This window comes from Coregonus lavaretus, assembly GCF_964263955.1.
Source record: "Coregonus lavaretus genome assembly, chromosome: 4".
Taxonomy (NCBI): Eukaryota; Metazoa; Chordata; class Actinopteri; order Salmoniformes; family Salmonidae; genus Coregonus; species Coregonus lavaretus.
This window is the reverse complement of record NC_139991.1, coordinates 64,639,167-64,664,719: the sequence shown is the minus strand read 5'-3', so window position 1 is coordinate 64,664,719 and position 25,553 is coordinate 64,639,167. Positions and strand designations below refer to the sequence as shown.

General features: G+C 43.6%; 1 protein-coding gene across 1 annotated transcript in view; it reads left to right on the top strand.

Moving 5' to 3' along the window:
• The first annotated feature begins 2,048 nt into the window (after window positions 1-2,048).
• Window positions 2,049-25,553, top strand: part of LOC311128458 (transportin-1-like) — a 51,078-nt gene continuing 27,573 nt past the window's right edge. Inside the window, exons 1-5 of the mRNA XM_084160611.1 lie at window positions 2,049-2,147; window positions 2,286-2,399; window positions 3,705-3,780; window positions 7,955-8,104; window positions 9,150-9,256. Coding sequence (XP_084016737.1) covers window positions 2,295-2,399; window positions 3,705-3,780; window positions 7,955-8,104; window positions 9,150-9,256 — 438 coding nt within the window. The 5' untranslated portion in view covers window positions 2,049-2,147; window positions 2,286-2,294. The remainder of the gene's footprint in view (window positions 2,148-2,285; window positions 2,400-3,704; window positions 3,781-7,954; window positions 8,105-9,149; window positions 9,257-25,553) is intronic.

Sequence of the window (25,553 nt, the reverse complement as noted above, 5' to 3'; positions counted from 1 at the left end):
TATGGGCCATTCTACTGCCAATGTTTGTCTATGGATATCGCATGGCTGTGTGGTCGATTTTATACAACTGTCAGCAACGGGTATGTCTGAAATAGCTGAATCCACTAATTTGAAGGGGTGTCCACATACTTTTGTACATATATCGTGTATTTTTGTGATGTAGTTTTACCGCTTTTCTGCAATGGATTTGTATTTTTCTGTTGTACAGTAGGTGGCGACAAGCATATTAAATGTGTGCGAACACAGGAGAAGAAGAAGAAGAAGAAGAAGAAGAAGAAGAAGAAGAAGAAGAAGAAGAAGAAGAAGAAAGTATTTGAAAGCCAAGTTAACAAACAGATCACCGACCATTTAGAATCCCACCGTACCTTCTCCGCAATGCAATCTGGTTTCCGAGCTGGTCATGGGTGTACCTCAGCCACGCTCAAGGTCCTAAACGATATAATAACCGCGATCGATAAAAGACAGTACTGTGCAGCCGTCTTTATCGACCTGGCCAAGGCTTTTGACTGTCAATCACCGCATTCTTATTGGCAGACTAAATAGCCTTGGTTTCTCAAATGACTGCCTCGCCTGGTTCACCAACTACTTCTCAGATAGAGTTCAATGTGTCAAATCGGAGGGCCTGTTGTCTGGACCTCTGGCAGTCTCTATGGGGGTGCCACAGGGTTCAATTCTCGGGCTGACTCTATTCTCTGTGTATATCAATGTTGTTGCTCTTGCTGCTGGTGACTCTCAGATCCACCTCTACACAGACGACACCATTTTGTATACATCTGGCCCTTCATTGGACACTGTGTTAACAAACCTCCTAACAAGCTTCAATGCCATACAACACTCCTTCCGTGGCTTCCAACTGCTCTTAAACGCTAGTAAAACTAAATGCATGCTCTTCAATCGAAACGCTGCTTGCACCCGCCTGCCCGACTAGAATCACTACTCTCGGCGGCTCTGACTTAGAATATGTGGACAACTACAAATACCTAGGTGTCTGGTTAGACTGTAAACTCTCCTTCCAGACTCACATTAAGCATCTTCAATCCAAAGTTAAATCTAGAATCGGCTTCCTATTTCGCAACAAAGCCTCCTTCACTCATGCTGCTAAACATGCCCTCGTAAAACTGACTATCCTACCGATCCTTGACTTCAGCGATGTCATTTACAAAATAGCTTCCAACACTCTACTCAGCAAATTGGATGTAGTTTATCACAGTGCCATCCATTTTGTCACCAAAGCCCCATATACTACCCACCATTGTGACCTGTACGCTCTTGTTGGCTGGCCCTCACTACATATTCGTCGCCAAACCCACTGGCTCCAGGTCATCTATAAATCCTTTCTAGGCAAATCCCCGCCTTATCTTAGCTCATTGGTCACCATAGCATTACCCACCCGTAGTATGCGTTCCAGCAGGTATATCTCACTGGTCATCCCCAAAGCCAACACCTCCTTTGTCGCCATTCCTTCCAGTTCTCTGCTGCAAATGACTGGAACGAACTGCAAAAATCTCTGAAGCTGGAGACACTTATCTCCCTCACTATCTTTAAGCATCAGTTGTCAGAGCAGCTTACCGATCACTGCACCTGTACACAGCCCATCTGTAATTAGCCCACCCAACTACCTCACCCCCATATTGTTATTTACATTGTTATTTATTTTGCTCATTTGCACCCCAGTATCTCTATTTGCACATCATCTTCTGCACATCTATCACTCCAGTGTTAATACTAAATTATAATTGTAATTATTTTGCACTATGGCCTATTTATTGCCTTACCTCCATAACTTACTACATTTGCACACACAGTATATAGATTTTCTATTGTGTTATTGACTGTACGTTTTGTTTATTCCATATGTAACTCTGTGTTGTTGTTGTTTTTATCGCACTGCTTTGCTTTATCTTGGCCAGGTCGCAGTTGTAAATGAGAACTTGTTCTCAACTGGCTTACCTGGTTAAGTGGAATGAAATTGACGAGCACTAGGACCTTGCAGACGTCACAGCACAGTTGGGTCTTGTAAATGCGCCATGAATCCGTATGAGTAGCTTGTTGTAAAAAAACGGAATGTCTCTGCGCTGACAGGCCCAAGTCTAACGTTATAAATTCAACACTGTAGCGTTTGAGGAAGAAAGACTACGATATATCGGGTAGGTGAAACAATAATATATGCCATGTAACATTTACACCGCTTAGCTAATGTAATGGCGTCTCTTCAACTGGGAAGAGGACAACGTTAATTTACGGTGTGTGTTGACAATTGCATTATCCGTTTCATCTCATTGCAGCAAACCAAGATGGAGTGCGAGTGGAAACCAGATGAGCAAGGACTTCAGCAAATTCTACAGCTTTTGAAAGAGTCCCAGTCTCCCGATACGTCCACTCAAAGATCTGTCCAGCAAGTATCCTTCAATCTCGGCTAACCGTGGAAGTGGTGGATTTGAGGTGTTTCTGTGGTAGCGTGTGCGATTAGCTTGGCTAACATTACACGCGGGCAGGGCTCGCGCTACAATATAGTTAGCAAGCTAGCTACTGTACAATGTCACAATTTGACTCACAAATATGACCGAAGTACATTTTCTATTGAATTAGCCACAGTATGATGGAAATGTCATAAGTGACAGCTGTTGCATGATACCACAATCTCTACCTAATCCATAAATCATTTCAACAAATGTTTTCCCTGTGACAGTTTCATATAATCTAAAATCCTTTGATTTCCCAGTAGTGTTGTTGAAATAATGTCGTGTTATCTGGTATGGTGTAACTAGCTAGCTGGGGTTGTTGCTGACCCTTGGGGCTTAAATGCAACAAAGAAACTGCAAGCCCTATGTTTAGAACGAGTCACCCCAGCCCCCTATCGCCCTCAGTCTGATTTCGATTCTCTCCCCTGTCATACAATGTGATGGTAAAAAGAAAGCTCAAAACAACGTTGTCGTTTTGTTGGAAACTTTTGTTGAACCGGAGTGTAGCAACGTGACTTTGTAGCCAGCCACACGCGCTTGTGATGGGATAATGAATCCGATCCTCATTGTTACATTGTAATATTGTCATCATCGTACAATACAGGTGTTACAGTATCAAGGAGCAATCAAATCATGATTGTTGGTGTGTGCTTTCAAGACCTTGTTCGTTGTTGATGTTGTGTTATAACGTATTTTTATAGGCGACCTACCTTGTGTAGTGTTTGAGTGATGCAATATTGTCCATGTATGTCATACAGATTAGAGTTCCTTCTGTCTAGTCAAGGCTTAGCACCGCTAGTCAATGTTGTTGAAATGCCAAGTGCTTCTATTTGGATATACGGGCTCAAACTGCACAGCATCTGCCTGTTGGGCATCCTATGTTAACTGTGACTGATTTCTGATAATCAGTTAATCATGGTATCAATTGATGGTCTCTCTCTAAAAAAAACATTTCATAAAAGTGGTGGATGTGCTGACTAAGGGCGAGTAAACTGTATGCTATAAAAATAGAGTCGCACACTCTATATACGAGCTACCAGTAATTTATTGGGTAAACCACCAACATTTCGGCATCACTGTGCCATCTTCATGTGTCAAGTGTTTGCAGGCCGTTTACCACTAATGGCTGGTCAACGTCAACCTTTACAAACCGTTTGTTCTTGTGAATACAGCACACAGCATATCTACTCCTATGGTTGTGCAACCAATGTAGAATTGCACCTTAACCAATATCCTCTACAGAGACTGGAACAGCTCAACCAATACCCAGACTTCAACAACTACTTGATATTCGTGCTGACGAAGTTGAAATCAGAAGGTAGGATATTTACCCTTCCACCCTCATTCTCCATGTCATATTTACGCCAAAGCCCTGTAGCACACAACACTACTGCATGTTACAGTATGGCCACTGGCCGTCACAGACAGGCTAATCACGTCCACTAGCCATCTCTCTCTGGTAGCAAGTGAGCCTAGGGGCGAGGTTACACACACAGGCTGACAACGTGGCTGTCTGTTCTAGGAGTGGAGAACCCTGACGAAGAACCCCACGGCCAATATCTTTTCACTGATGTGGGACCACACCGCACCACTAGAATATGGGTCACTCTAATTTTAAAGTCTTATGCCTGGCAGGGTGCCACTCAACTCCTGACCTGCCTGACAGCCTGTTACTGTACACTACAAGTAAATGACCCAATGGTTTGGGCTGATGTGCCATTTCCTTTTAGGATGGCATTTGTTACACTGCTCTGGGTCAAGAGAGGAGCAGCGGAAATCAAATTTGAGTGTAATTTCAATTAGAACGGAGGGAGACATTGGATCAGACAGCCATGCCCACGAAGGAGAATGATCAGACCGTAAGATACCACTGATGCCCATTGATTAGACTGAAGGAAACGGAGGGAAACTATCCCTCACTACCTAACACAATCATTATGCTGATTTGACCTTTGATCAAACGGAAACACTGAGTACGTTTAAATGCACAACAGGTTGAGAGCTTCAAGTTCCTTGGTGTCCACATCACCAACGAACTATCATGGTCCAAACACACCAAGACAGTCGTGAAGAGGGCACGGCAAAGCCTATTCCCCCTCAGGAGACTGAAAAGATTTGGAATGGGTCCTCAGATCCTCAAAAAGTTATATAGCTGCACCATCGAGAGCATCCTGACTGGTTGCATCACCGCCTGGTATGGCAACTGCTCAGCCTCCGACCGCAAGGCACTACAGAGGGTAGTACGTACGGCCCAGTACATCACTGGGGCCAAGCTTCCTGCCATCCAGGACCTCTATACCAGGCGGTGTCTGAGGAAGGCCCTCAAAATTGTCAAAGACTCCAGCCACCCTAGTCATAGACTGTTCTCTCTGCTACCGCACGGCAAGCGGTACCGGAGCGCCAAGTCTAGGTCCAAAAGGCTTCTCAACAGCTTCTACCCCCAAGCCATAAGACTCCTGAACAGCTAATTATGGCTACCCGGACTATTTGCACTGCCCCCCCCCCCCCCCCCCCCACCCCATCTTTTTACGCTGCTGCTACTCTGTAAATGTTTTATGCATAGTCACTTTAACTCTACCCACATGTACATATTACCTCAACTAGCCAGTGCCCCCTGCACATTGACTCTGCACTGGTACCCCCCTGTATATAGCCTCCATACTGTTATTTTATTTTACTTCTGCTCTTTTTTTCTCAACACTTTTTTGTTTTATTTTAGTTTTTTATAAAAAAAAGAAGCATTGTTGGTTAAGGGCTGTAAGTAAGCATTTCACGGTAATGTCTACATCTGTTGTATTCGGCGCATGTGGCACATAAAATGTGATTTGATTTAATAATTCGATATTATACAGATTTATGACACTAGGCATATTATGCAATAGTCATGTAAACATTTTACTCTGCTTATCTTAATCGGCGTAAGGTCAAAATCGAAGTAAGCATACGCCGATTAAAACACCTGTTTTTCTGAGCAAGCTTTCTAATTATTAGGACATGTAAACACCTTAATCTGCGTCCCAGTGACGTATTTGATCTGCGCATGTGCTAGCACCAGCCGAACGAGCCTCCCTCCTTTAGCACGAGTGAAGTGAGTTTGGAAAAACTGAATGTATGCGTCTGAGAAGTAGTTTTCACATACAAACGTTATATGTCCGAGCTCAAAATCAAATATGCTTCCCAGAAATAACGTGGTTGCTGTGGTAGAACGTTTATTTTGATTGGCGATTTTCTGCATGTATCAGAGTGCCATCAGGTAGCCTGATTTCAGATGTGTGCATGTAAACAGGATTATTAAGGAAATTGTTCTTCTTGCAAAGCATATAAATGTTTTATTCAAACTATTGTATTAATCTGACTATCCACAATAATCACATTATTGTGTGCATGTAACCGTACTTAATGACGCTGAGGCCATGACGTTGATTGTAGTCCTAGTTGTTGTGCTACACCAAAAAGAGCAGGGTTTCCCAAACTCTGTCCTGGACCCCCCCGGCACTACACAGCTGATTCAAATAATCAAAGCTTGATGATTTACATTTACGTCATTTAGCAGACGCTCTTATCCAGAGCGACTTACAGTTAGTGAATGCATACATTATATATTTTTTCCTACCCCCTGTGGGAATCGAACCCACAACCCTGGTGTTGCAAACGCCATGCTCTATCAACTGAGCTACATCCCTGCCGGCCATTCCCTCCCTTACCCTGGACGACGCTGGGCCAATTGCGCGCCGCCCCATGGGTCTCCCGGTCGCGGCCGGCTACGACAGAGCCTGGATACGAACCAGGATCTCTAGTGGCACAGCTAGCACTGCGATGCAGTGCCTTAGACCACTGCGCCACTCGGGAGACGCAGTGGTCTAATGAGATGAGTTGGTTATTTAAACAGCTGTGTAGCGTTAAGGGTATGGGAGTTTGTTGTTTGTTTGTTTTGGTTTTCTAGTAGTGTTACAATATAACACATGGCTATACAGCAACACCCTTCTCAGTTTAGTAGTTTAACCTGTTTATCTTTTAATGTACTTAATAGTGTATTCAAGTAGTCTGCGCAGGACTGATTTCTTCATCCTGCACCTGCAGCTTTTCATACTGCACCTTGCCTGCACTTTCTGTCCGATTCCCACCTGTTCTACCGCAGTCCTGCATTGTTTATTTTAGGCGTATGTGACCCAGCCATGCTCCCAGCAATTTTGTGCCCTATAGGCAATATGAAATGCGCAAATATAACTTAAGAAATAGGTTAAATTACCAGAGATTCTCACGTGGCCCATTTTATATTAGGCTATATGTGTTACTGGCTATATCAGCCAATATGCTAGATGTTATTTGAGGAGAGCAGAGTTGGAGAAACTTTCCCTTTCTCTTGAGCTATTTTTATAGCCTACCTTTTTAGTAGTGGGAAAATTTTCAGACTGAGAAATATGGGACAATGTAGTAAACTATAGCCTAATCATATTTAGGAAGTACATTTCCTTGGAAAGATAACTTCCCCGTGCCTCTCTGCCCATGCATAGGCTATAGCCTACTCTATTTAATTGAGACAACACGCGCACCTGATCTTGGGATGGCTACTGAACTTAAAGCAGCAAGAATGATAACAGTGACACTTGCTGCGTTTTGCATATAGGATATAGCCTGCCTTTTAGGAGGACAATTTGCAGGCAGAGACAAATAAATGGGTAATCAATACTTATTGAAAATGAAAAGGAATAACGCTCGCTCACCATAGTAGCCTAACCTATGCGCGTGTTGAGACGTTTCCTTTTCAATGATAATCATTAAATTTTTTGATTGCACCTCGACTGACGTTGGTTGAGCACCCTCCACTTCTTTCCATTATCAATATGTATTTGCAGACACTAGTAAACTACAGTCTAATCATATTCAAGTTAATTCAATGTTAAAGTTTCCCGCCACGTGATTCTCTGCCCATGTAGGCAGCCTACTCTATTTCAAAGAGACGACACATAGGCACGCTTGAACTCGCACGCCCAACTAGGAGAGGAGAGGTAGGCTACTGAAGTTGAAGCAATGAATTCTGAGTGTGAATAATGTGAAAAATGTGCTTTTAATACAATATGTAGGCTAACGCATACAGAGCAGGAAGTCTGCAGGACAACAAAAATATTTTCAAACCAAAGTCGTCTGTCTGACCTCCCGCCCGCAGCATGAAAAATGCTGACTGCGCCGCAATGATCATTGTCGGGACCCGCAGGTCCCGCGGGCCCTCTATATTCAAGCTCCCCTCTATTTAGACGCTAATCAAAAGCATTTAGAAGTTAGGCCAAGTTGCGGTAGGTAATTATATTAACTCAATTTTGGAGACAAATTGGAATTTGGTGTGAATTGGGAAAAATCTTCATTGGATGTTTAGGCCTAATTCAGTTATGCAATTCAGCTCATAGAGTAGTCATTGACTTAATTGAAATGGAATTGAGCTCTAAAATCTACCGCCCATTTCTCATTGTATCCACCCCACTCTCTCTCTCCAGATGAGGCGACCCGCTCTCTGAGTGGTCTGATCCTAAAGAACAATGTGAAGGCCCACTACCAGAACTTCCCCAATGGAGTGTCTGATTTCATTAAGAGCGAGTGTCTGCAGAACATCGGAGACTCCTCGCCTCTCATCCGGGCCACCGCGGGTAAGTGAAATATCCTGCATTTGTGACAGAGTATGTTGTCTTCATTGAATTACAGTGCACTCCTCTAGTAGTGATCACATCCGCGCTGGATAATTTGATCCCTATAACCACATTCACTGTAAGCCGAGTGCACTGTATATCTGGTTAAATAAAGGTTGAATAAGCCATACAGGGTCAGGTGTAGCCTGGTTCCAGATCTGTTTGTGCTTTATCCTACTTGTATATGTTTGGCATGACAATAGGAGTGTGCAACACAGCACAAACAGATCTGGGACCAGGCTAGGTCAAGAGGCAGACCAGACTAGATCAGACCAGATCAAGACAGTCTTGGTTGTTTAAATTCTACACTGTTTGCTCCTTCAATGATGCATAAGCAAATCCCTTTTTCACAAGCACTTAATAATATGAAGATATCATGTTTGTATGGCTTGCCCACCTGTTGATCAGGTTAGTTTAACAGGAAATTAATTGCATTGCGTTTTAATTGCATTTATTGCGTGTCAGTCATCTTGTACCAAAAGGCAAGCTGCTACAGTGGACTAGTTTTATGGCTGTCCATCAGGCTTTAGCGTGGGGTTGATTTTAAACTGTACCCTAGCATGACATATTCAGGTTATTCTTCTCCACCTGTGTAATTGACCTGAAACCTTGTTAGTAATTCTCGCTGGTGTCTGGCTGCATTTTTTTTTTCTGAAGCTTTTGATTGGCCAGCTGGCCTGTTGAAATAGCCAATGGGGTTTGCATGGTGTCCTCCTTATCAGAGCCAGCAGGCAGGCAGCAGACGGTGCCAGGGCTCTGTTGCCACAGTTACCAAACATCTGACAGAAACGTACAAACAGGAGTGTGTGTGAATCACCTTTTATAAACTGACTCAGTGCAGGATATTGGCTCTGCCAATCCTGATGACGATGAAGCAATGGGGTTAATTGGAAAGCCTCAGAGTCATGGCTTCCAAGCCAAGCATGGAGATTGTTATAAGGAAGATTTGATTGCTTGTAGAATTGCTTCCAGGAGACCTGTCTCATCTCTCGCTCTCCTGTGCTAGGTATCCTCATCACCACCATCGCCTCCAAAGGGGAGCTGCAGAACTGGCCCGAGCTGCTGCCCAAACTCTGCCTTCTGCTGGACTCTGAGGACTACAACACCTGTGAGGTGAGGAATTAGACAAGAATAGGACAGGAGATGCTGCGTCTGAGCTCAGCTATACATCTATACTCTGTACAGCTATACTCTATACCCCTCAAACTCAACTCTGGACCGCGAAGCCAGTTCCACTGCATTTTTTAATTGTTTCCCTCTAATCAGGGACTGATTTAGACATCGGACACCAGGTGTTGAGTACCCCTGCTCTATACAGCTATACTCTATACAGCTATACTCCATACCAGGGTTTCCCAAACTCGGCCCTGCCCCCCCCCCCCCCCCTCCCCCGCGTGCACGTTTTGGTGTTTGCCCTGGAACTACACAGCTGATACAAATAATCAAAGCTTGATGATGAGTTGGTTATTTGAATCAGCTGTGTAGTACTATGGCAAAAACCAAAATGTGCACACAGGGGAGCCCCAGGACCAAGTTTGGGAAACCCTGCTCTATACAGCTATACATCGATACAGCTATACATCGATACATCTATACTCTATACAGCTATACATCTATTAAGCTACAGTGCATTCGGAAAGTATTCAGACCCCTTGACTTTTTCCACATTTTGTTACGTTACAGCCTTATTCTAAAATGGATTAAATTGTTTTTTTCCTTCTCATCAATCTACACACAATACCCCATAATGACAAAGCAAAAACAGGTTTTTAGAAACGTTTACATAAGTATTCAGACCTTTTACTCAGTACTTAGTTGAAGCACCGTTGGCAGCGATTACAGCCTCGACTCTTCTTGGTTATGACGCTACAAGCTTAGCACCTGTATTTGGGGAGTTTCTCCCATTCTTCTCTGAAGATCCTCTCAAGCTCTGTCAGGTTGCATGGGGAGCGTCGCTGCACAGCTATTTTCAGGTCTTTCCAGAGATGTTAGATTGGGTTCAAGTCTGGGCTCTCGCTGGGCCACTGAAGAACATTCAGAGACTTGTCCCGAAGCCACTCCTGCGTTGTCTTGGCTGTGTGCTTAGGGTCATTGTCATGTTGGAAGGTGAACCTTCGCCCCAGTCTGAGGTCCTGAGCGCTCTCCAATGAAGTTGTAGAAACATGTCAAGGATGATCAAATGAAACAGGATGCACCGGAGTTCAATTTCGAGTCTCATAACAAAGGGTCTGAATACTTATGTAAAAAAGGTATTTCTGTTTTTGCTTTGTCATTATGGGGTATTGTTTAGATTGCTGAGGATTATTATTTTTTAAATCTATTTTAGAATAAGGCTGTACCGTAACCCAATATGGAAAAAGTCAAGGGGTCTGAATACTTTTCCGAATGCACTGTATAGTCTATACAACTGTACATCTATACCGTATACAGCTATACATCTATACCAGGGTCTCCGTTAGCCGGTAAATGCCGGCTTTTGGCCCCAAAAAATAAATGAAAAGCCGATTTTAAATAAAATTGTTGTCGGGCAAATTGTCTGGGAGAAAGAAAAAATCCATAGCAAAATAATGCTTTTTATTCATTGATGGAAATACCAGTCGATGTGCTCCAACTTCAAAGGCAAATATAGGCTACTTCATAGGCTAATAAATCCTCAAGCTTGCTTGGAAATTAGTGTTGGGTGTGTGTTTCTATTTTTACTAATGCAAAAGACACGAGGTCTTCATTAGTGTATCCTGACTGGGCAAAATTGGCGAAGATTGTGTTTATTATTCCATTTTCCAGTGTACCTGCCGAGAGGGGATTCTTTCTCCAAGTAAAGACGGCCTCAAGATCGCGCCTTCTTCAGGACAAAGTAATGAGGCTGAAGCGCATCGTAAGCTGCTCCAAGGCTTTGAGCAGGCCAAGGTCCAAGTAAATTATTGTTCGTCAGTCCCGGTCCTAGCAGTTCTGCTGCCGCCCAAGGCAAGATCAACATACACTATATATACATAAGTATGTGGACACCCTTTCAAACGACTGGATACGGTAAAAAAAAAAAAAAAAAAATTGCGACCTGGCCAAGATAAAGCAAAGCAGTGCGATTTAAAAACAACAACACAGAGTTACACATGGGATAGCACACTACAGAATACACGACCGCACTGCTACGCCATTTTGGATCAAGCCACACCCGCGGCTGACAGGTGTATAAAATCGAGTACACAGCCATGCAATCTCCATTGACAAACATTGGCAGTAGAATGGCCTTACTGAAGAGCTCAGTGACTTTCAACGTGGCACCGTCATAGGATGCCACCTTTCCAACAAGTCAGTTTGTCAAATTTCTGTGCTGCTATAGCTGCCCGGTCAACTGTAAGGGCTGTTATTGTGAAGTGGAAACGTCTAGGAGCAAAAACATCTCAGCCACAGTGGTAGGCCACACAAGCTCACAGAACGGTGCCACCGAGTGCTGAAGCGCATAGCGCGTCAAATTCGTCTGTCCTCGGTTTCAACACTCACAACCGAGGACCAAACTGCCTCTGGACGCAACGTCAGCACAAGAACTGTTCGTCGGGAGCTTCATGAAATGGGTTTCCATGGCCGAGCAGCCGCACACAAGCCTAAGATCACCATGTGCAATGCCAAGCGTTTGCTGGAGTGGTGTAAACCTCGCCGCCATTGGACTCTGGAGCAGTGGAAACGCCTTCTCTGGAGTGATGAATCACGCTTAACCATCTGGCAGTCCGACGGACTAATCTGTGTTTGGCTGATGCCAGGAGAACGCTACCTGCCCCAATGCATAGTGCCAACTGTAAAGTTTGGTGGAGGAGGAATAAGGGTCTGGGGCTGTTTTTCATGGTTCGGGCTAGGCCCCTTAGTTCCAGTGAAGGGAAATCTTGACGCTATAGCGTACAATGACATTCTAGATGATTCTGTGCTACCAACTTTGTGGCAACAGTTTGGGTAAGGCCCTTTCCTGTTTCAGCATGACAATGCCCCGTGCAAAGCAAGGTCCGTACAGAAATGGTTTGTCGAGATCGGTATGGAAGAACTTGACTGGCCTGCACCGAGACCTGACCTCAACCCCATCGAACACCTTTGGGATGAATTGGAATGCCGACTGCGTGCCAGGCCTAATAGCTCAACATCAGTGCCCGACCTCACTAATGCTCTTGTGGCTGAATGGAAGCAAGTCCCCGCAGCAATGTTCCAACATCTAATGGAAAGCCTTCCCAGAAGAGTGGAGGCTGTTATAGCAGCAAAAGAGGGACCAACTTCATATTAATGCCCATAATTTTGGAATGAGATGTTCGACGAGCAGGTGTCAAATATACTTTTGGTCATGTAGTGTATGCCTTCGCCTGTGTCGTGTATAAAGATTTGGAATGGATTGGTACAGTTATGATGTGTATCATGTGCAATTGGTGCATTTCAGTTGCGATTATTCAGTAGCACTTGGAAACTGAACATCGTTGCCAACTATTCACATTGGAGCGTTACAATGTTGCCATCACTACGCAGCCAACTGCCTATAGTAGGAAACAGAGTTATCAAAAAGACAAGGTATATGACACGAGTCACAACCTCATGATAGTTCAAATTACAATAAACATAACATTTATTAACGCCATCCAGTAGTACTGTAAAAAGAGTGAGATAATTTGAGCTTCATAAATGCATGGCGCGGGCCTCGTTTAAAATAAGCTTTTTAGCAAGGAACCAGCCTTAACTAATTTATTTTATTTACATATCGAATTTGATTGTCCAACATCAGGTTTATAATTTCTTCTTTTTGTGGCCACCTAGAGTGTCCTCTTTCCACTGCTGTGGTGCTGAATCGCAGCGGGAATGTGGAGTGGGGCGGGCCGGCCCAGTCCGGTCATGGCTAGAAGAGATCCAGTTTTTGTTAAATTAACGTCAATAGTTGCATTTTGGGGAATTTGAGCTAACCCTTTTCCTAACAACTTAATTATCCTAACCTGCTGCGTAAGTTCAGATTTGTCAGTCAAATTTTCATTAATTTGAAAAAAGCTGTATCCCTTCCAGTGCCTAAAATGTACTTTTTGGTCCACCAGCCACTGTGGCAGGTATATTTAAAAATCTACCAGCCACTGATTTTTTTTTGTTTGTTAACCAACCAAAATAATAAAAAATAAAAACATTACTCGTAAGAAGTCATGTGGTATATTGTTTTAATTTCATTTCATTTTTTGTGACCTGAGTCTTTTAACCAAAATATCACAGATGAGACAAATGTTCACCTACCCCTTTAAGGGTGGGAGGTTACTGTGGTAACACGACTGGAGTCATGTTTGTGCCTGTGAGATTGAGTCTAACTAGTAGCAGCGTTGTCTTCTCTTCTCCAGCAGTTGAAACTCAAACATTGTTCACAAGCTAGGTTGTTTTTCCAATCTAAATAGCCAAGAAACACAAGGACAAAGTCTCACTTCAGTAGACTTTTGTTTCAAGTAAATTAGACCGTCTTTTATGCCTGTGTGCAGCGCTTCTAAAAATGAGTCTTTCACTCCGCTCTTCACGTGCTCTGCGCACATCCCCTGGCCAGGCAGTATTGCAGCTCGAGGTGTGGTAGGCAATAGGATTCATAGTGCTTTGACTTTTTGCGATTTTAATTTACCAGCTATGAAACAAAATGGCAGAAATACTTTGAAAACATCTACTGCAGCATTTATTTTACTATAAATGTGATCATAATTGTGAGTGAAATGCTCACACTGTGGAGACTTGACCACCTGCCAACGTGGCTGGTGAAAAATACATTTTACCTGCCAATCTACATGTATTTGACAGGTTGTGGGTGTTCATTTTAGGCCCTGAACCCGTTTAGCCATGACAGGCCGACCCTGGTGTTACATTTTACATTTTTGTCACTTATCCAGAGCGACTTACAGTTAGTGAGTGCATACATTTTCATACTGGCCCCCCGTGGGAATCGAACCCACAACCCTGGCGTTGCAAGCGCCATGCTCTACAAACTGAGCTAGACATCCATGTTTTGTTATTTATTAGGCCTAATTAAAATGTTAATGCCTAGGCTAAGTTAAATTAGAGAGGTCTAGATTGTATTTGAAAACAGCTGTTTAGTTATTTTATTATACTGAACAAAAATATAAATGCAACATGTAAAATGTTGGTCCCATGTTTCATGAGCTGAAATAAAAGATCCCAGAAATTTTCCATACACACAAAAAGCTTATTTCGCTCAAATTTGGTGCGCAAATTTGTTAGTGAGCATTTCTCCTTTGCCAAGATAATCCATCAACCTGACAGGTGTGGTATATCAAGAAGCTGATTAAACAGCATGATAATTACACACGTGCACCTTGTGCTGCGGACAATAAAAGGCTACTCTAAAATGTGCAGTTTTCACACAACACAATGCCACAGATGTCTCAAGTTTTGAGGGAGTGTGCAATTGGCATGGTGACTGCTGGAATGTCCACCAGAACTGTTGCCAGGGAATTGAATGTTCAATTCTTTACCATAAGCCGCCTCAACATCGTTTTAGAGAATTTGGCAGTACGTCCAACCAGCCTCCCAACCGCAGACCACGTGTAACCACGCCAGCCCAGGACCTCCACATTCGGCTTCTTCACCTGCGGGATAAAGTAATCCTTCTACCCCACCCTTAACCCCCCCCCCCCCCCCCCCAAAAAAAAAAAAAAAACATATTGTAAAGTGGTTATCCCACTGGCTATAAGGTGAATGCACCAATTTGTAAGTAGCTCTGGATAAGAGCGTCTGCTAAATGATGTAAATGTGGTGAGGTCTAGGTTAACACAGGAATTAGCTGTGCTGCTGGGTCTGGTCTGTCTGTGAAATGTGGTCTACGACAGGACTGGTAGCCAGGTCTGTCAGCACTAGACTAGGACAGGTACTGACTGGACTGCTAGATCTGGGACCTGAGGTTAACAATTATACTAGTGAGGTTGGTTAAGGACAGAGGTTGGTTGGAGAGTCGTGTCGTCGTTGTAGTCTGTGGATTAATCTGAGATGATCTGTGTTTGAATGAGTGATCTGGTTGTCTTGTCCTTTTTCACATTTGATACCAGACATGAGCAATACATATGTACGCCTGTGTGTGTGCGGGTGACTGTGTGCACGCTCTTGGGTATGTGTGCGTGCACATGCCTGTGTGTGTGTGTCCGTGCGCGCATGTCTCTGGGGAGGGCGAGGTTGGATAAAGCAGCATTTGCATGGAGTCCGGCTGACCGGATCAGCTGAAGGCAAATACTCACAGCTGGATAGGAACTAACCCAAAACTGCAGCTTATTCAACATGAAGTGACTGGCCTATATTCTCCTCCCTCCACTTTTCTCTTCTCTCTTTTTATATACAGTGCATTCGGAAAGTATTTAGACCCCTTGACTTTTTCCACATTGTGTTACGTTACAGCCTTATTCTAAAATTGATTTAAATGTATATTTTCCCTCATCAATTTATACACAATACCCCATAATGACAAAGCAAATACAGGTTTTTAGAAATGTTAGCAAATTTGATTTAAGACAAAAAAAAACATACCTTATTTACTTAAGTATTCAGACCTTTTGCTATGCGACTAGAAGTTGAGCTCGGGTGCATCCTGTTTCCATTGATCATCCTTGAGATGTTTCTACAACTTGATTGGAGTCCACCTGTGGTAAATTTAATTGATTGGACATGATTTGGAAAGGCACACACCTGTCTATATAAGGTCCCACTGTTGACGGGGCATGTCAGAGCAAAAACCAAGCCATGAGGTCAAAGGAATTGTCCGTAGAGCTCCAAGACAAGATTGTGTCGAGGCACAGATCTGGGGAAGGGTACCAAAACATGTCTGCAGCATTGAAGGTCCCCAAGAACACAGTGGCCTCCATCATTCTTAAATGGAAGAAGTTTGGAACCACCAAGACACTTCCTAGAGCTGGTCGCCCGGCCAAACTGAGCAATAGGGGGAGAAGGGCCATGGAGGTGACCAAGAACCTGATGGTCACTCTGACAGATCTCCAGAGTTCCTCTGTGGAGATGGGAGAAACTTCCAGAAGGACAACCATCTCTGCAGCACTCCACCAATTAGGCCTGTATGGTAGAGTGGCCAGACGGAAACCACTCCTCAGTAAAAGGCACATGACAGCCCGCTTGGAGTTTGCCAAAAGGCACCTAAAGGACTCTCAGACCATGAGAAACAAGATTCTCTGGTCTCATGAAAACAAGATTGAACTCTTTGACCTGAATGCCAAGCGTCACATCTGGAGGAAACCTGGCACCATCCCTACAGTGAAGCATGGTGGTGGCAGCATCATGCTGTGGGGATATTTGTCAGTGGTATGGACTGGGAGACTAGTCAGGATCGAGGGAAAGATGAACGGAGCAAAGTACAGAGAGATCCTTGATGAAAACCTGCTCCAGAGCGCTCAGGACCTCAGTCTGGGGCAAAGGTTCACCTTCCAACAGGGCAACGACCCTAAGCACACAGCCCAGACAACGCAGGAGTGGTATCGGGATAATTCTCTGAATGTCCTTGAGTGGCCCAGCCAGAGCCCGGACTTGAACCCGATCGAACATCTCTGGAGAGACCTGAAAATAGCTGTGCAGCAACACTCCCCATCCAACCTTAGAGAGCTTGAGAGGATCTGCAGAGAAGAATGGGAGAAACTCCCCAAATACAGGGGTGCCAAGCTTGTAGCGTCATACTTGAGGCTGTAATCGCTGTCAAATTTTAAAGTAACGTCAAATTGATCATAAATACAGTGTAGACATTGTTAATGTTGTAAATGGCTATTGTAGCTTGAAACGGCTGATTTGTTATGGAATATCTAAATAGGCGTACAGAGGCCCATTATCAGCAACCATCAGTCCTTTGTTCCAATGGCACGTTGTGTTTGCTAATCCAAGTTTATCATTTTAAAAAGGCTAATTGATCATTAGAAAACCCTTTTGCAATTATGTTAGCACAGCTGAAAACCACGAGGTGAAAGTATTGAGAAACTTCTGTTATTGACCAAATACTTATTTTCCACCATAATTTGCAAATAAATTCATTAAAAATCCTACAATGTGATTTTCTGGATTTGTTTTTCTCAATTTGTCTGTCATAGTTGACGTGTACCTATGATGAAAATGACCAGCCTCTCATCTTTTTAAGTGGGAGAACTTGCACAATTGGTGGCTGACTAAATGCTTTTTTCCCCCACTGTATACACATACATACAGTGAGGGGAAAAAGTATTTGATCCCCTGCTGCCCACTGACAAAGACATGATCAGTCTATAATTTTAATGGTAGGTTTATTTGAACCGTGAGAGACAGAATAACAACACAAAAATCCAGAAAAACGCATGTCAAAAATGTTATAAATTTGATTTGCATTTTAATGAGGGAAATAAGTAAAACTGCAAAACATGACTTGGCATGGCAAAACCCTTGTTGGCAATCAGAGGTCAGACGTTTCTTGTAGTTGGCCACCAGGTTTGCACATCTCAGAAGGGATTTTGTCCCACTCCTCTTTGCAGATCTTCTCCAAGTCATTAAGGTTTCGAGGCTGACGTTTGGCAACTCGAACCTTCAGCTCCCTCCACATATTTTCTATGGGATTAAGGTCTGGAGACTGGCTAGGCCACTCCAGGACCTTAAAGTGCTTCTTCTTGAGCCACTCCTTTGTTGCCTTGGCTGTGTGTTTTGGGTCATTGTCATGCTGGAAAAGCCATCCACGACCCAGTTTCAATGCCCTGGCTGAGGGAAGGAGGTTCTCACCCAAGATTTGACGGTACATGGCCCCGTCCATCGTCCCTTTGATGCGCTGAAGTTGTCCTGTCCCCTTAGCAGAAAAACACCCCCAAAGCATAATGTTTCCACCTCCATTATTGACAGTGGGGATGGTGTTCTTGGGGTCTTAGGCAGCATTCCTCCTTCTCCAAACACGGCGAGTTGAGTTGATGCCAAAGAGCTCCATTTTGGTCTCATCTGACCACAACACTTTCACCCAGTTCTCTTCTGAATCATTCAGATGTTCATTGGCAAACTTCAGACGGGCCTGTATATGTGCTTTCTTGAGCAGGGGGACCTTGCGGGCGCTGCAGGATTTCAGTCCTTCACGGCGTAGTGTGTTACCAATTGTTTTCTTGGTGACTATGGTCCCAGCTTCCTTGAGATCATTGACTAGATTCTCCCGTGTAGTTCTGGGCTGAGTCCTCACCATTCTCATGATCATTGCAACTCCACGAGGTGAGATCTTGCATGGAGCCCCAGGCCGAGGGAGATTGACAGTTCTTTTGTGTTTCTTCCATTTGCGAATAATCGCACCAATTGTTGTCACCTTCTCACCAAGCTGCTTGGCGATGGTCTTGTAGCCCATTCCAGCCTTGTGTAGGTCTACAATCTTGTCCATGACATCCTTGGAGAGCTCTTTGGTCTTGGCCATGGTGGAGAGTTTGGAATCTGATTGATTTGATTGCTTCTGTGGACAGGTGTCTTTTATACAGGTAACAAGCTGAGATTAGGAGCACTCCCTTTAAGAGTGTGCTCATAGTCTCATATCGTTACCTGTATAAAATACACCTGGGAGCCAGAAATCTTTCTGACTGAGAGGGGGTCAAATACTTATTTCCCTCATTAAAATGCAAATCAATTTGTAACATTTTTGACATGCTTTTTTCTGGATTTGTTTTTCTGTCTCTCACTGTTCAAATAAACCTACCATTAAAATTATATACTGATCATTTCTTTGTCAGTGGGCAAACGTACACAATCAGCAGGGGATCAAATACTTTTTTCCCTCACTGTAAATACACTGCTCAAAAAAATAAAGGGAACACTTAAACAACACAATGTAACTCCAAGTCAATCACACTTCTGTGAAATCAAACTGTACACTTAGGAAGCAACACTGATTGACAATACATTTCACATGCTGTTGTGCAAATGGAATAGACAACAGGTGGAAATTATAGGCAATTAGCAAGACACCCCCAATAAAGGACTGGTTTTGCAGGTGGTGACCACAGACCACTTCTCAGTTCCTATGCTTCCTGGCTGATGTTTTGGTCACTTTTGAATGCTGGCGGTGCTTTCACTCTAGTGGTAGCATGAGACGGAGTCTACAACCCACACAAGTGGCTCAGGTAGTGCAGCTCATCCAGGATGGCACATCAATGCGAGCTGTGGCAAGGTGGTTTGCTGTGTCTGTCAGCGTAGTGTCCAGAGCATGGAGGCGCTACCAGGAGACAGGCCAGTACATCAGGAGACGTGGAGGAGGCCGTAGGAGGGCAACAACCCAGCAGCAGGACTGCTACCTCCGCCTTTGTGCAAGGAGGAGCAGGAGGAGCACTGCCAGAACCCTGCAAAATGACCTCCAGCAGGCCACAAATGTGCATGTGTCTGCTCAAACGGTCAGAAACAGACTCCATGAGGGTGGTATGAGGGCTTGACGTCCACAGGTGGGGGTTGTGCTTACAGCCCAACACCGTGCAGGACGTTTGGCATTTGCCAGAGAACACCAAGATTGGCAAATTAGCCACTGGCGCCCTGTGCTCTTCACAGATGAAAGCAGGTTCACACTGAGCACATGTGACAGACATGACAGAGTCTGGAGATGCCGTGGAGAACGTTCTGCTGCCTGCAACATCCTCCAGCATGACCGGTTTGGCGGTGGGTCATTCATGGTGTGGGGTGGCATTTCTTTGGGGGGCCGCACAGCCCTCCATGTGCTCGCCAGAGGTAGCCTGACTGCCATTAGGTACCGAGATGAGATCCTCAGACCCCTTGTGAGACCAGATGCTGGTGCGGTTGGCCCTGGGTTCCTCCTAATGCAAGACAATGCTAGACCTCATGTGGCTGGAGTGTGTCAGCAGTTCCTGCAAGAGGAAGGCATTGATGCTATGGACTGGCCCGCCCGTTCCCCAGACCTGAATCCAATTGAATACATCTGGGACATCATGTCTCGCTCCATCCACCAACGCCACGTTGCACCACAGACTGTCCAGGAGTTGGCGGATGCTTTAGTCCAGGTCTGGGAGGAGATCCCTCAGGAGACCATCCGCCACCTCATCAGGAGCATGCCCAGGCGTTGTAGGGAGGTCATACAGGCACGTGGAGGCCACACACACTACTGAGCCTTATTCTGACTTGTTTTAAGGACATTACATCAACGTTGGATCAGCCTGTAGTGTGGTTTTCCACTTTAATTTTGAGGGCGACTCCAAATCCAGACCTCCATGGGTTGATAAATTTGATTTCCATTGATCATTTTTGTGTGATTTTGTTGTCAGCACATTCAACTATGTAAAGAAAAAAGTATTTAATAAGATTATTTCATTCATTCAGATCTAGGATGTGTTATTTTAGTGTTCCCTTTATTTTTTTGAGCAGTGTGTAATATATATACAGTACCAGTCAATTTTGGACACACCTACTCATTCCAGGGATTTTATTTTTTACTTTTTTCTACATTTTAGAATAATAGTGAAGACATCAAAACAATGAAATAACACATATGGAATCATGTAATAACCAAAAATATGTTTTATATTTGAGATTTTTCAAATAGCCACTCTTTGCCTTGATGACAGCTTTGCACACACTTGGCATTCTCTCAATCTGTTTCACCTGGAATGCTTTTCCAACAGTCTTGAAGGAGTTCCCACATATGCTGAGCACTTGTTGGCAGCTTTTCCACTCTGTGGTCAGACTCATCCCAAACCATCTCACTTGGGTTGAGGTCGGGGGATTGTGGAGGCCAGGTCATCTGATGCAGCACTCCATCACTCTCCAACTTGGTAAAGTGAAGGAGAAGCTGCCAACAAGTGCTATTTGTTTGTATTATCTTTTACCAGATCTAATGTGTTAGAAAGTTTGTGGAAAGTAATTTCACATTTCCACAAACATCAAAGTGTTTCCTTTCAAGTGATGTCAAGAATATGCATATCCTTGCTTCAGGTCCTGAGCTACAGGCAGTGAGATTTGGGTATGTCATTTTAGGCGAAAATTGAAAAAAAGGGTCCGATCCTTAAGAGGATAACACTGCCTCCTACTCCTCTCAATGATGTTAAGGAGATCTCTTCACCTTGTTGACACAGCACATCTGTGCTTAATCAATTCATCAGTCAGTCAGATTTGTGATCTTAAATACATTCGGTTGATGTGTCATGATGCCATGTTTGAGGGACGTTTTAAGGCCAAGTCTTACTCTTTCTGCTCTTGGTCAGCCAGTCCTCTCACAGCCCTGTCTCTACACCACAAAACTCTTTTGGTTGTTGTTTCTTCCTGGTAGTTAATTGCACTCACCTGATGTCCAAGGTCTGAGTTAGTCCCTTATTACAAGGAGAGGATGAAAACCAGAAGTGGTATGGGTGTGTCCTAACCGAGTTATAGCCCTCTCTCTGCAGAACAGAACACGCCAGGGACATCCATCATGTGGCCATGCTGAACGTGTGTGTGTGTTGCGCTCATAGATATTCAAGTCAGGTAAAGGGTGTACATGTGGCTGGTGTGTGGAGGGGGTAAGAAATCTCCACTAAAGGCATTTGATGATCCAGTTACGAAGGAATAGTGTGTTCGCATAGAGGATAGCCTATTTAAATCATACATTTTATGGGGGTGTCATACTTTGCATCAATCCTGATGCTGCGTGCTGCTCATGCAGAGTTGCGTTGTGGGTAAATGCCCCCTTGAAACAGCTCCTAAAATAGCCATCCCAGAATTCTTTGGGGTAGCCCCTGACTGCTTGCCAGCAGCACTAAATATAAAGCCACACCACTTGCGCCACAAATGAGTTGATTGTGACACACGCACACAATTCTTCTGCACATACACACGGGACAGCAGTAGAGCTGGGATGATAATGTTGCGTGATTTTGCTACACAATGTTCCTGTAGATTGTTCTAAAACCATTATTTGGTCAACAGTAATAGCCTATGCATTATGTTGATTCCTGCTATAGAAGTATCTGCCTGTCCCTGTTTCGTTGTCGGCTGCTGTGTGAGCGAGCCACTCTCACTCCCTCTCCCCACTGTGCGCACAGAGGAGGGAGAGATGCATTCTGAAAAGCACAAGCATATGACCGTTGCCTGAAATGCAATTGCGGGAAAAATACACTTTTACAAAGCAATTACTGTTAGGCTTGGGCGGTATCCAGATTTTCATATTGTCATACCGTCCTTCTCTCATACCAGGATTTTGCTAGTAGGAAGCGCAGAGAAAAAATCGCAGCTGTACAGAACTCATCCAGAGCTCTTTGACTTCTGGCAGAAAGCCATTATAAGATATCTGATGGCAAACATTTAGTAGTGAATTGCATAGAAGTGTAACTTCATCACCTCAGGTGCGCCGCACAACAGACTCGCCGATAGATATAGAACGCTATAGACTCACCAGCTCGCTTTCTCCCGTTTTTGCTATTTACAAACAAACACATAACTGGCTCAACTGTTCTGGGGAATTACGGTAAGCTTCATCATTTAAAATGTGACCGGTAAATTGCAGAATGCAAGTTGACTGCAGAAGGTGACTTCAGGTAATAACTACAGCGGAGTCACTCACCACCTTCCGGAGACATTTGAAACCCCACCTCTTTAAGGAATACCTGGGATAGGATAAAGTAATCCTTCTACCCCCCCCCCCCAAAAAAAAAATAAATAAAAAAAAATAAAAAAAGTGGTTATCCCACTGGCTATAGGGTGAATGCACCAATTTGTAAGTCGCTCTGGATAAGAGCGTCTGCTAAATGACGTAAATGTGAGGATCTGATGGCTCACTGTGTCAAAGGGTTTAGTGTCACGGTACTTTATACCATCACTATACTCCATACCAAAACTATACCACAGCTACTGCTCTGTTCAATTGTTGGGCATCTTGAGTTCAATATTATAACATTTAAAAAACATCACATCAACATTTTTCAGAGACAGCCATGTACAGTGGATTGCGAAAGTATTCACCCCCCTTGGCATTTTTCCTATTTTGTTGCCTTACAACCTGGAATTAAAATAGATTTTGGGGGGGGGGTTGTATCATTTGATTTACACAACATGCCTACCACTTTGAAGATGACAAATATTTTTTCTTGTGAAACAAACAAGTAATAAGACAAAAAAACAGAACTTGAGTGTGCATAACTATTCACCCCCCCCAAAGTCAATACTTTGTAGAGCCACCTTTTGCAGCAATTACAGCTGCAAGTCTCTTGGGGTATGTCTCTATAAGCTTGGCACATCTAGCCACTGGGATTTTTGCCCATTCTTCAAGGCAAAACTGCTCCAGCTCGTTCAAGTTGGATGGGTTCCGCTGGTGTACAGCAATCTTTAAGTCATACCACAGATTCTCAATTGGATTGAGGTCTGGGCTTTGACTAGGCCATTCCAAGACATTTAAATGTTTCCCCTTAAACCACTCGAGTGTTGCTTCAGCAGTATGCTTAGGGTCATTGTCCTGCTGGAGGGGGAACCTCTGTCCCAGTCTCAAATCTCTGGAAGACTGAAACAGGTTTTCCTCAAGGATTTCCCTGTACATTCTTCCATATGTTTGGGGAGTCTCCCACATGCCTTTTGGCGAACAACAAACGTGTATGCTTCTTTTTTTATTTAAGCAATGGCTTTTTTCTGGCCACTCTTCCGTAAAGCCCAGCTCTGTGGAGTGTACGGCTTAAAGTGGTCCTATGGACAGATACTCCAATCTCCACTGTGGAGCTTTGCAGCTCCTTCAGGGTTATCTTTGGTCTCTTTGTTGCCTCTGATTAATGCCCTCCTTGCCTGGTCCGTGAGTTTTGGTGGGCGGCCCTCACTTGGCAGGTTTGTTGTGGTGCCATATTCCTTCAATTTTTTAATAATGGATTTAATGGTGCTCCGTGGGATGTTCAAAGTTTCTGATATTTTTTTATAACCCAACCCTGATCTGTACTTCTCCACAACTTTGTCCCTGACCTGTTTGTAGAGCTCCTTGGTCTTCATGGTGCCGCTTGCTTGGTGGTGCCTCTTGCTTAGTGGTGTTGCAGACTCTGGGGCCTTTCAGAATAGGTGTGTATATATACTGAGATCATGTGACCCTTAGATTGCACACAGGTGGACTTTATTTAACTAATTATGTGACTTCTGAAGGTAATTGGTTGCACCAGATCTTATTTAGGGGCTTCATAGCAAAGGGGGTGAATACATATGCACGCACCACATTTCCGTTATTTATTTTGTAGAATGTTTTGAAACGAAGTTTTTTTGATTTCACTTCACCAATTTGGACTATTTTGTGTATGTCCATTACATGGAATCCAAATAAAAATCTATTTAAATTACAGGGTGTAATGCAACAAAATAGGAAAAACGCCAAGGGGGATGAATACTTTTGCAAGGCACTGTATGCATTAATGAATCAATTATACAAATCATACAATGAATTTGACTTTGGTAAAAACAATCTAACTACGAAATCACATAATGATAATCATCTATTTGAATGGTAAATCTCTATAAACTGGGTGTATCAAGCCTAGGCCTATTCACAATACAGGTGAATGCACATTCAATAAGAGTGTGTGCATGCATTGAGTTACTGCGCTTGTTTTGGCTGATTTCATGACAATCTGTTTACCTTCCATTTGGGACTTGTACTGATCAACAACATTTGCATAGAAGTAGCGCACAATTTTATAAAATAAGCTGTCTTTTTAACCAGTATAAAGTTATTCACGAGGCAAGAGGGTTGCGGCCCATCAGCCCTGTTCACACCACAGTGATTCACACACTGACTGTTCGCTGAGGCAATAGATAATCTTTGGCAGATGGAGAGACGTGATGAAGAGCATGAGTAATGTTTTTGGTTGCAATCGGCTTTGAAACAGCATATTTTGCGTTATGATTAGTGTATTATCACAAACAAAGTACTAGAGCAGAAATTGTTAGCTCCAGCTGTAAGATGACAAGGAATGTTAGCCTACAAAGCTGAAAGCTACCGGTATCTTCTTGCATTGTTAAGTGTTCTAGCCTGTATGGACATTGTTTTGCGAACAGTAATTAACAGTTTAAAAATGTCTACATGCCGTGCCGCATTATTCAAGTGTCTTAACTTCTGTGCACCGTGAGTGGGGAGTTAACATGATACAGCACAGACTCCCAGTGCAGGCTAGCAACATGACAAACCAAACTGTTTTTCCATGTTCTAGGATCGAAAAAGTGTTTTGAGTTCCCACTTCCTCAGGTGGTGAATAATGGCCTATAGGGCAGGCCAATATGCACAAAGATGTTGGCAAATTCTCTGAATAGCCAAATAGAAATCTGATAATTCTGAATCCTATTTTGACAGGTTGCACATGAAAAAATAAATAATGTATTCCCTGGATATGTTAGATGAAATGGGTAACTTTTTTAATCATAGGGTACCGTCTCCGTTGTCTAGAGCCCTGCCGCTAATGTAAAGTAATTGTCCATTAAAATATTATGTTTA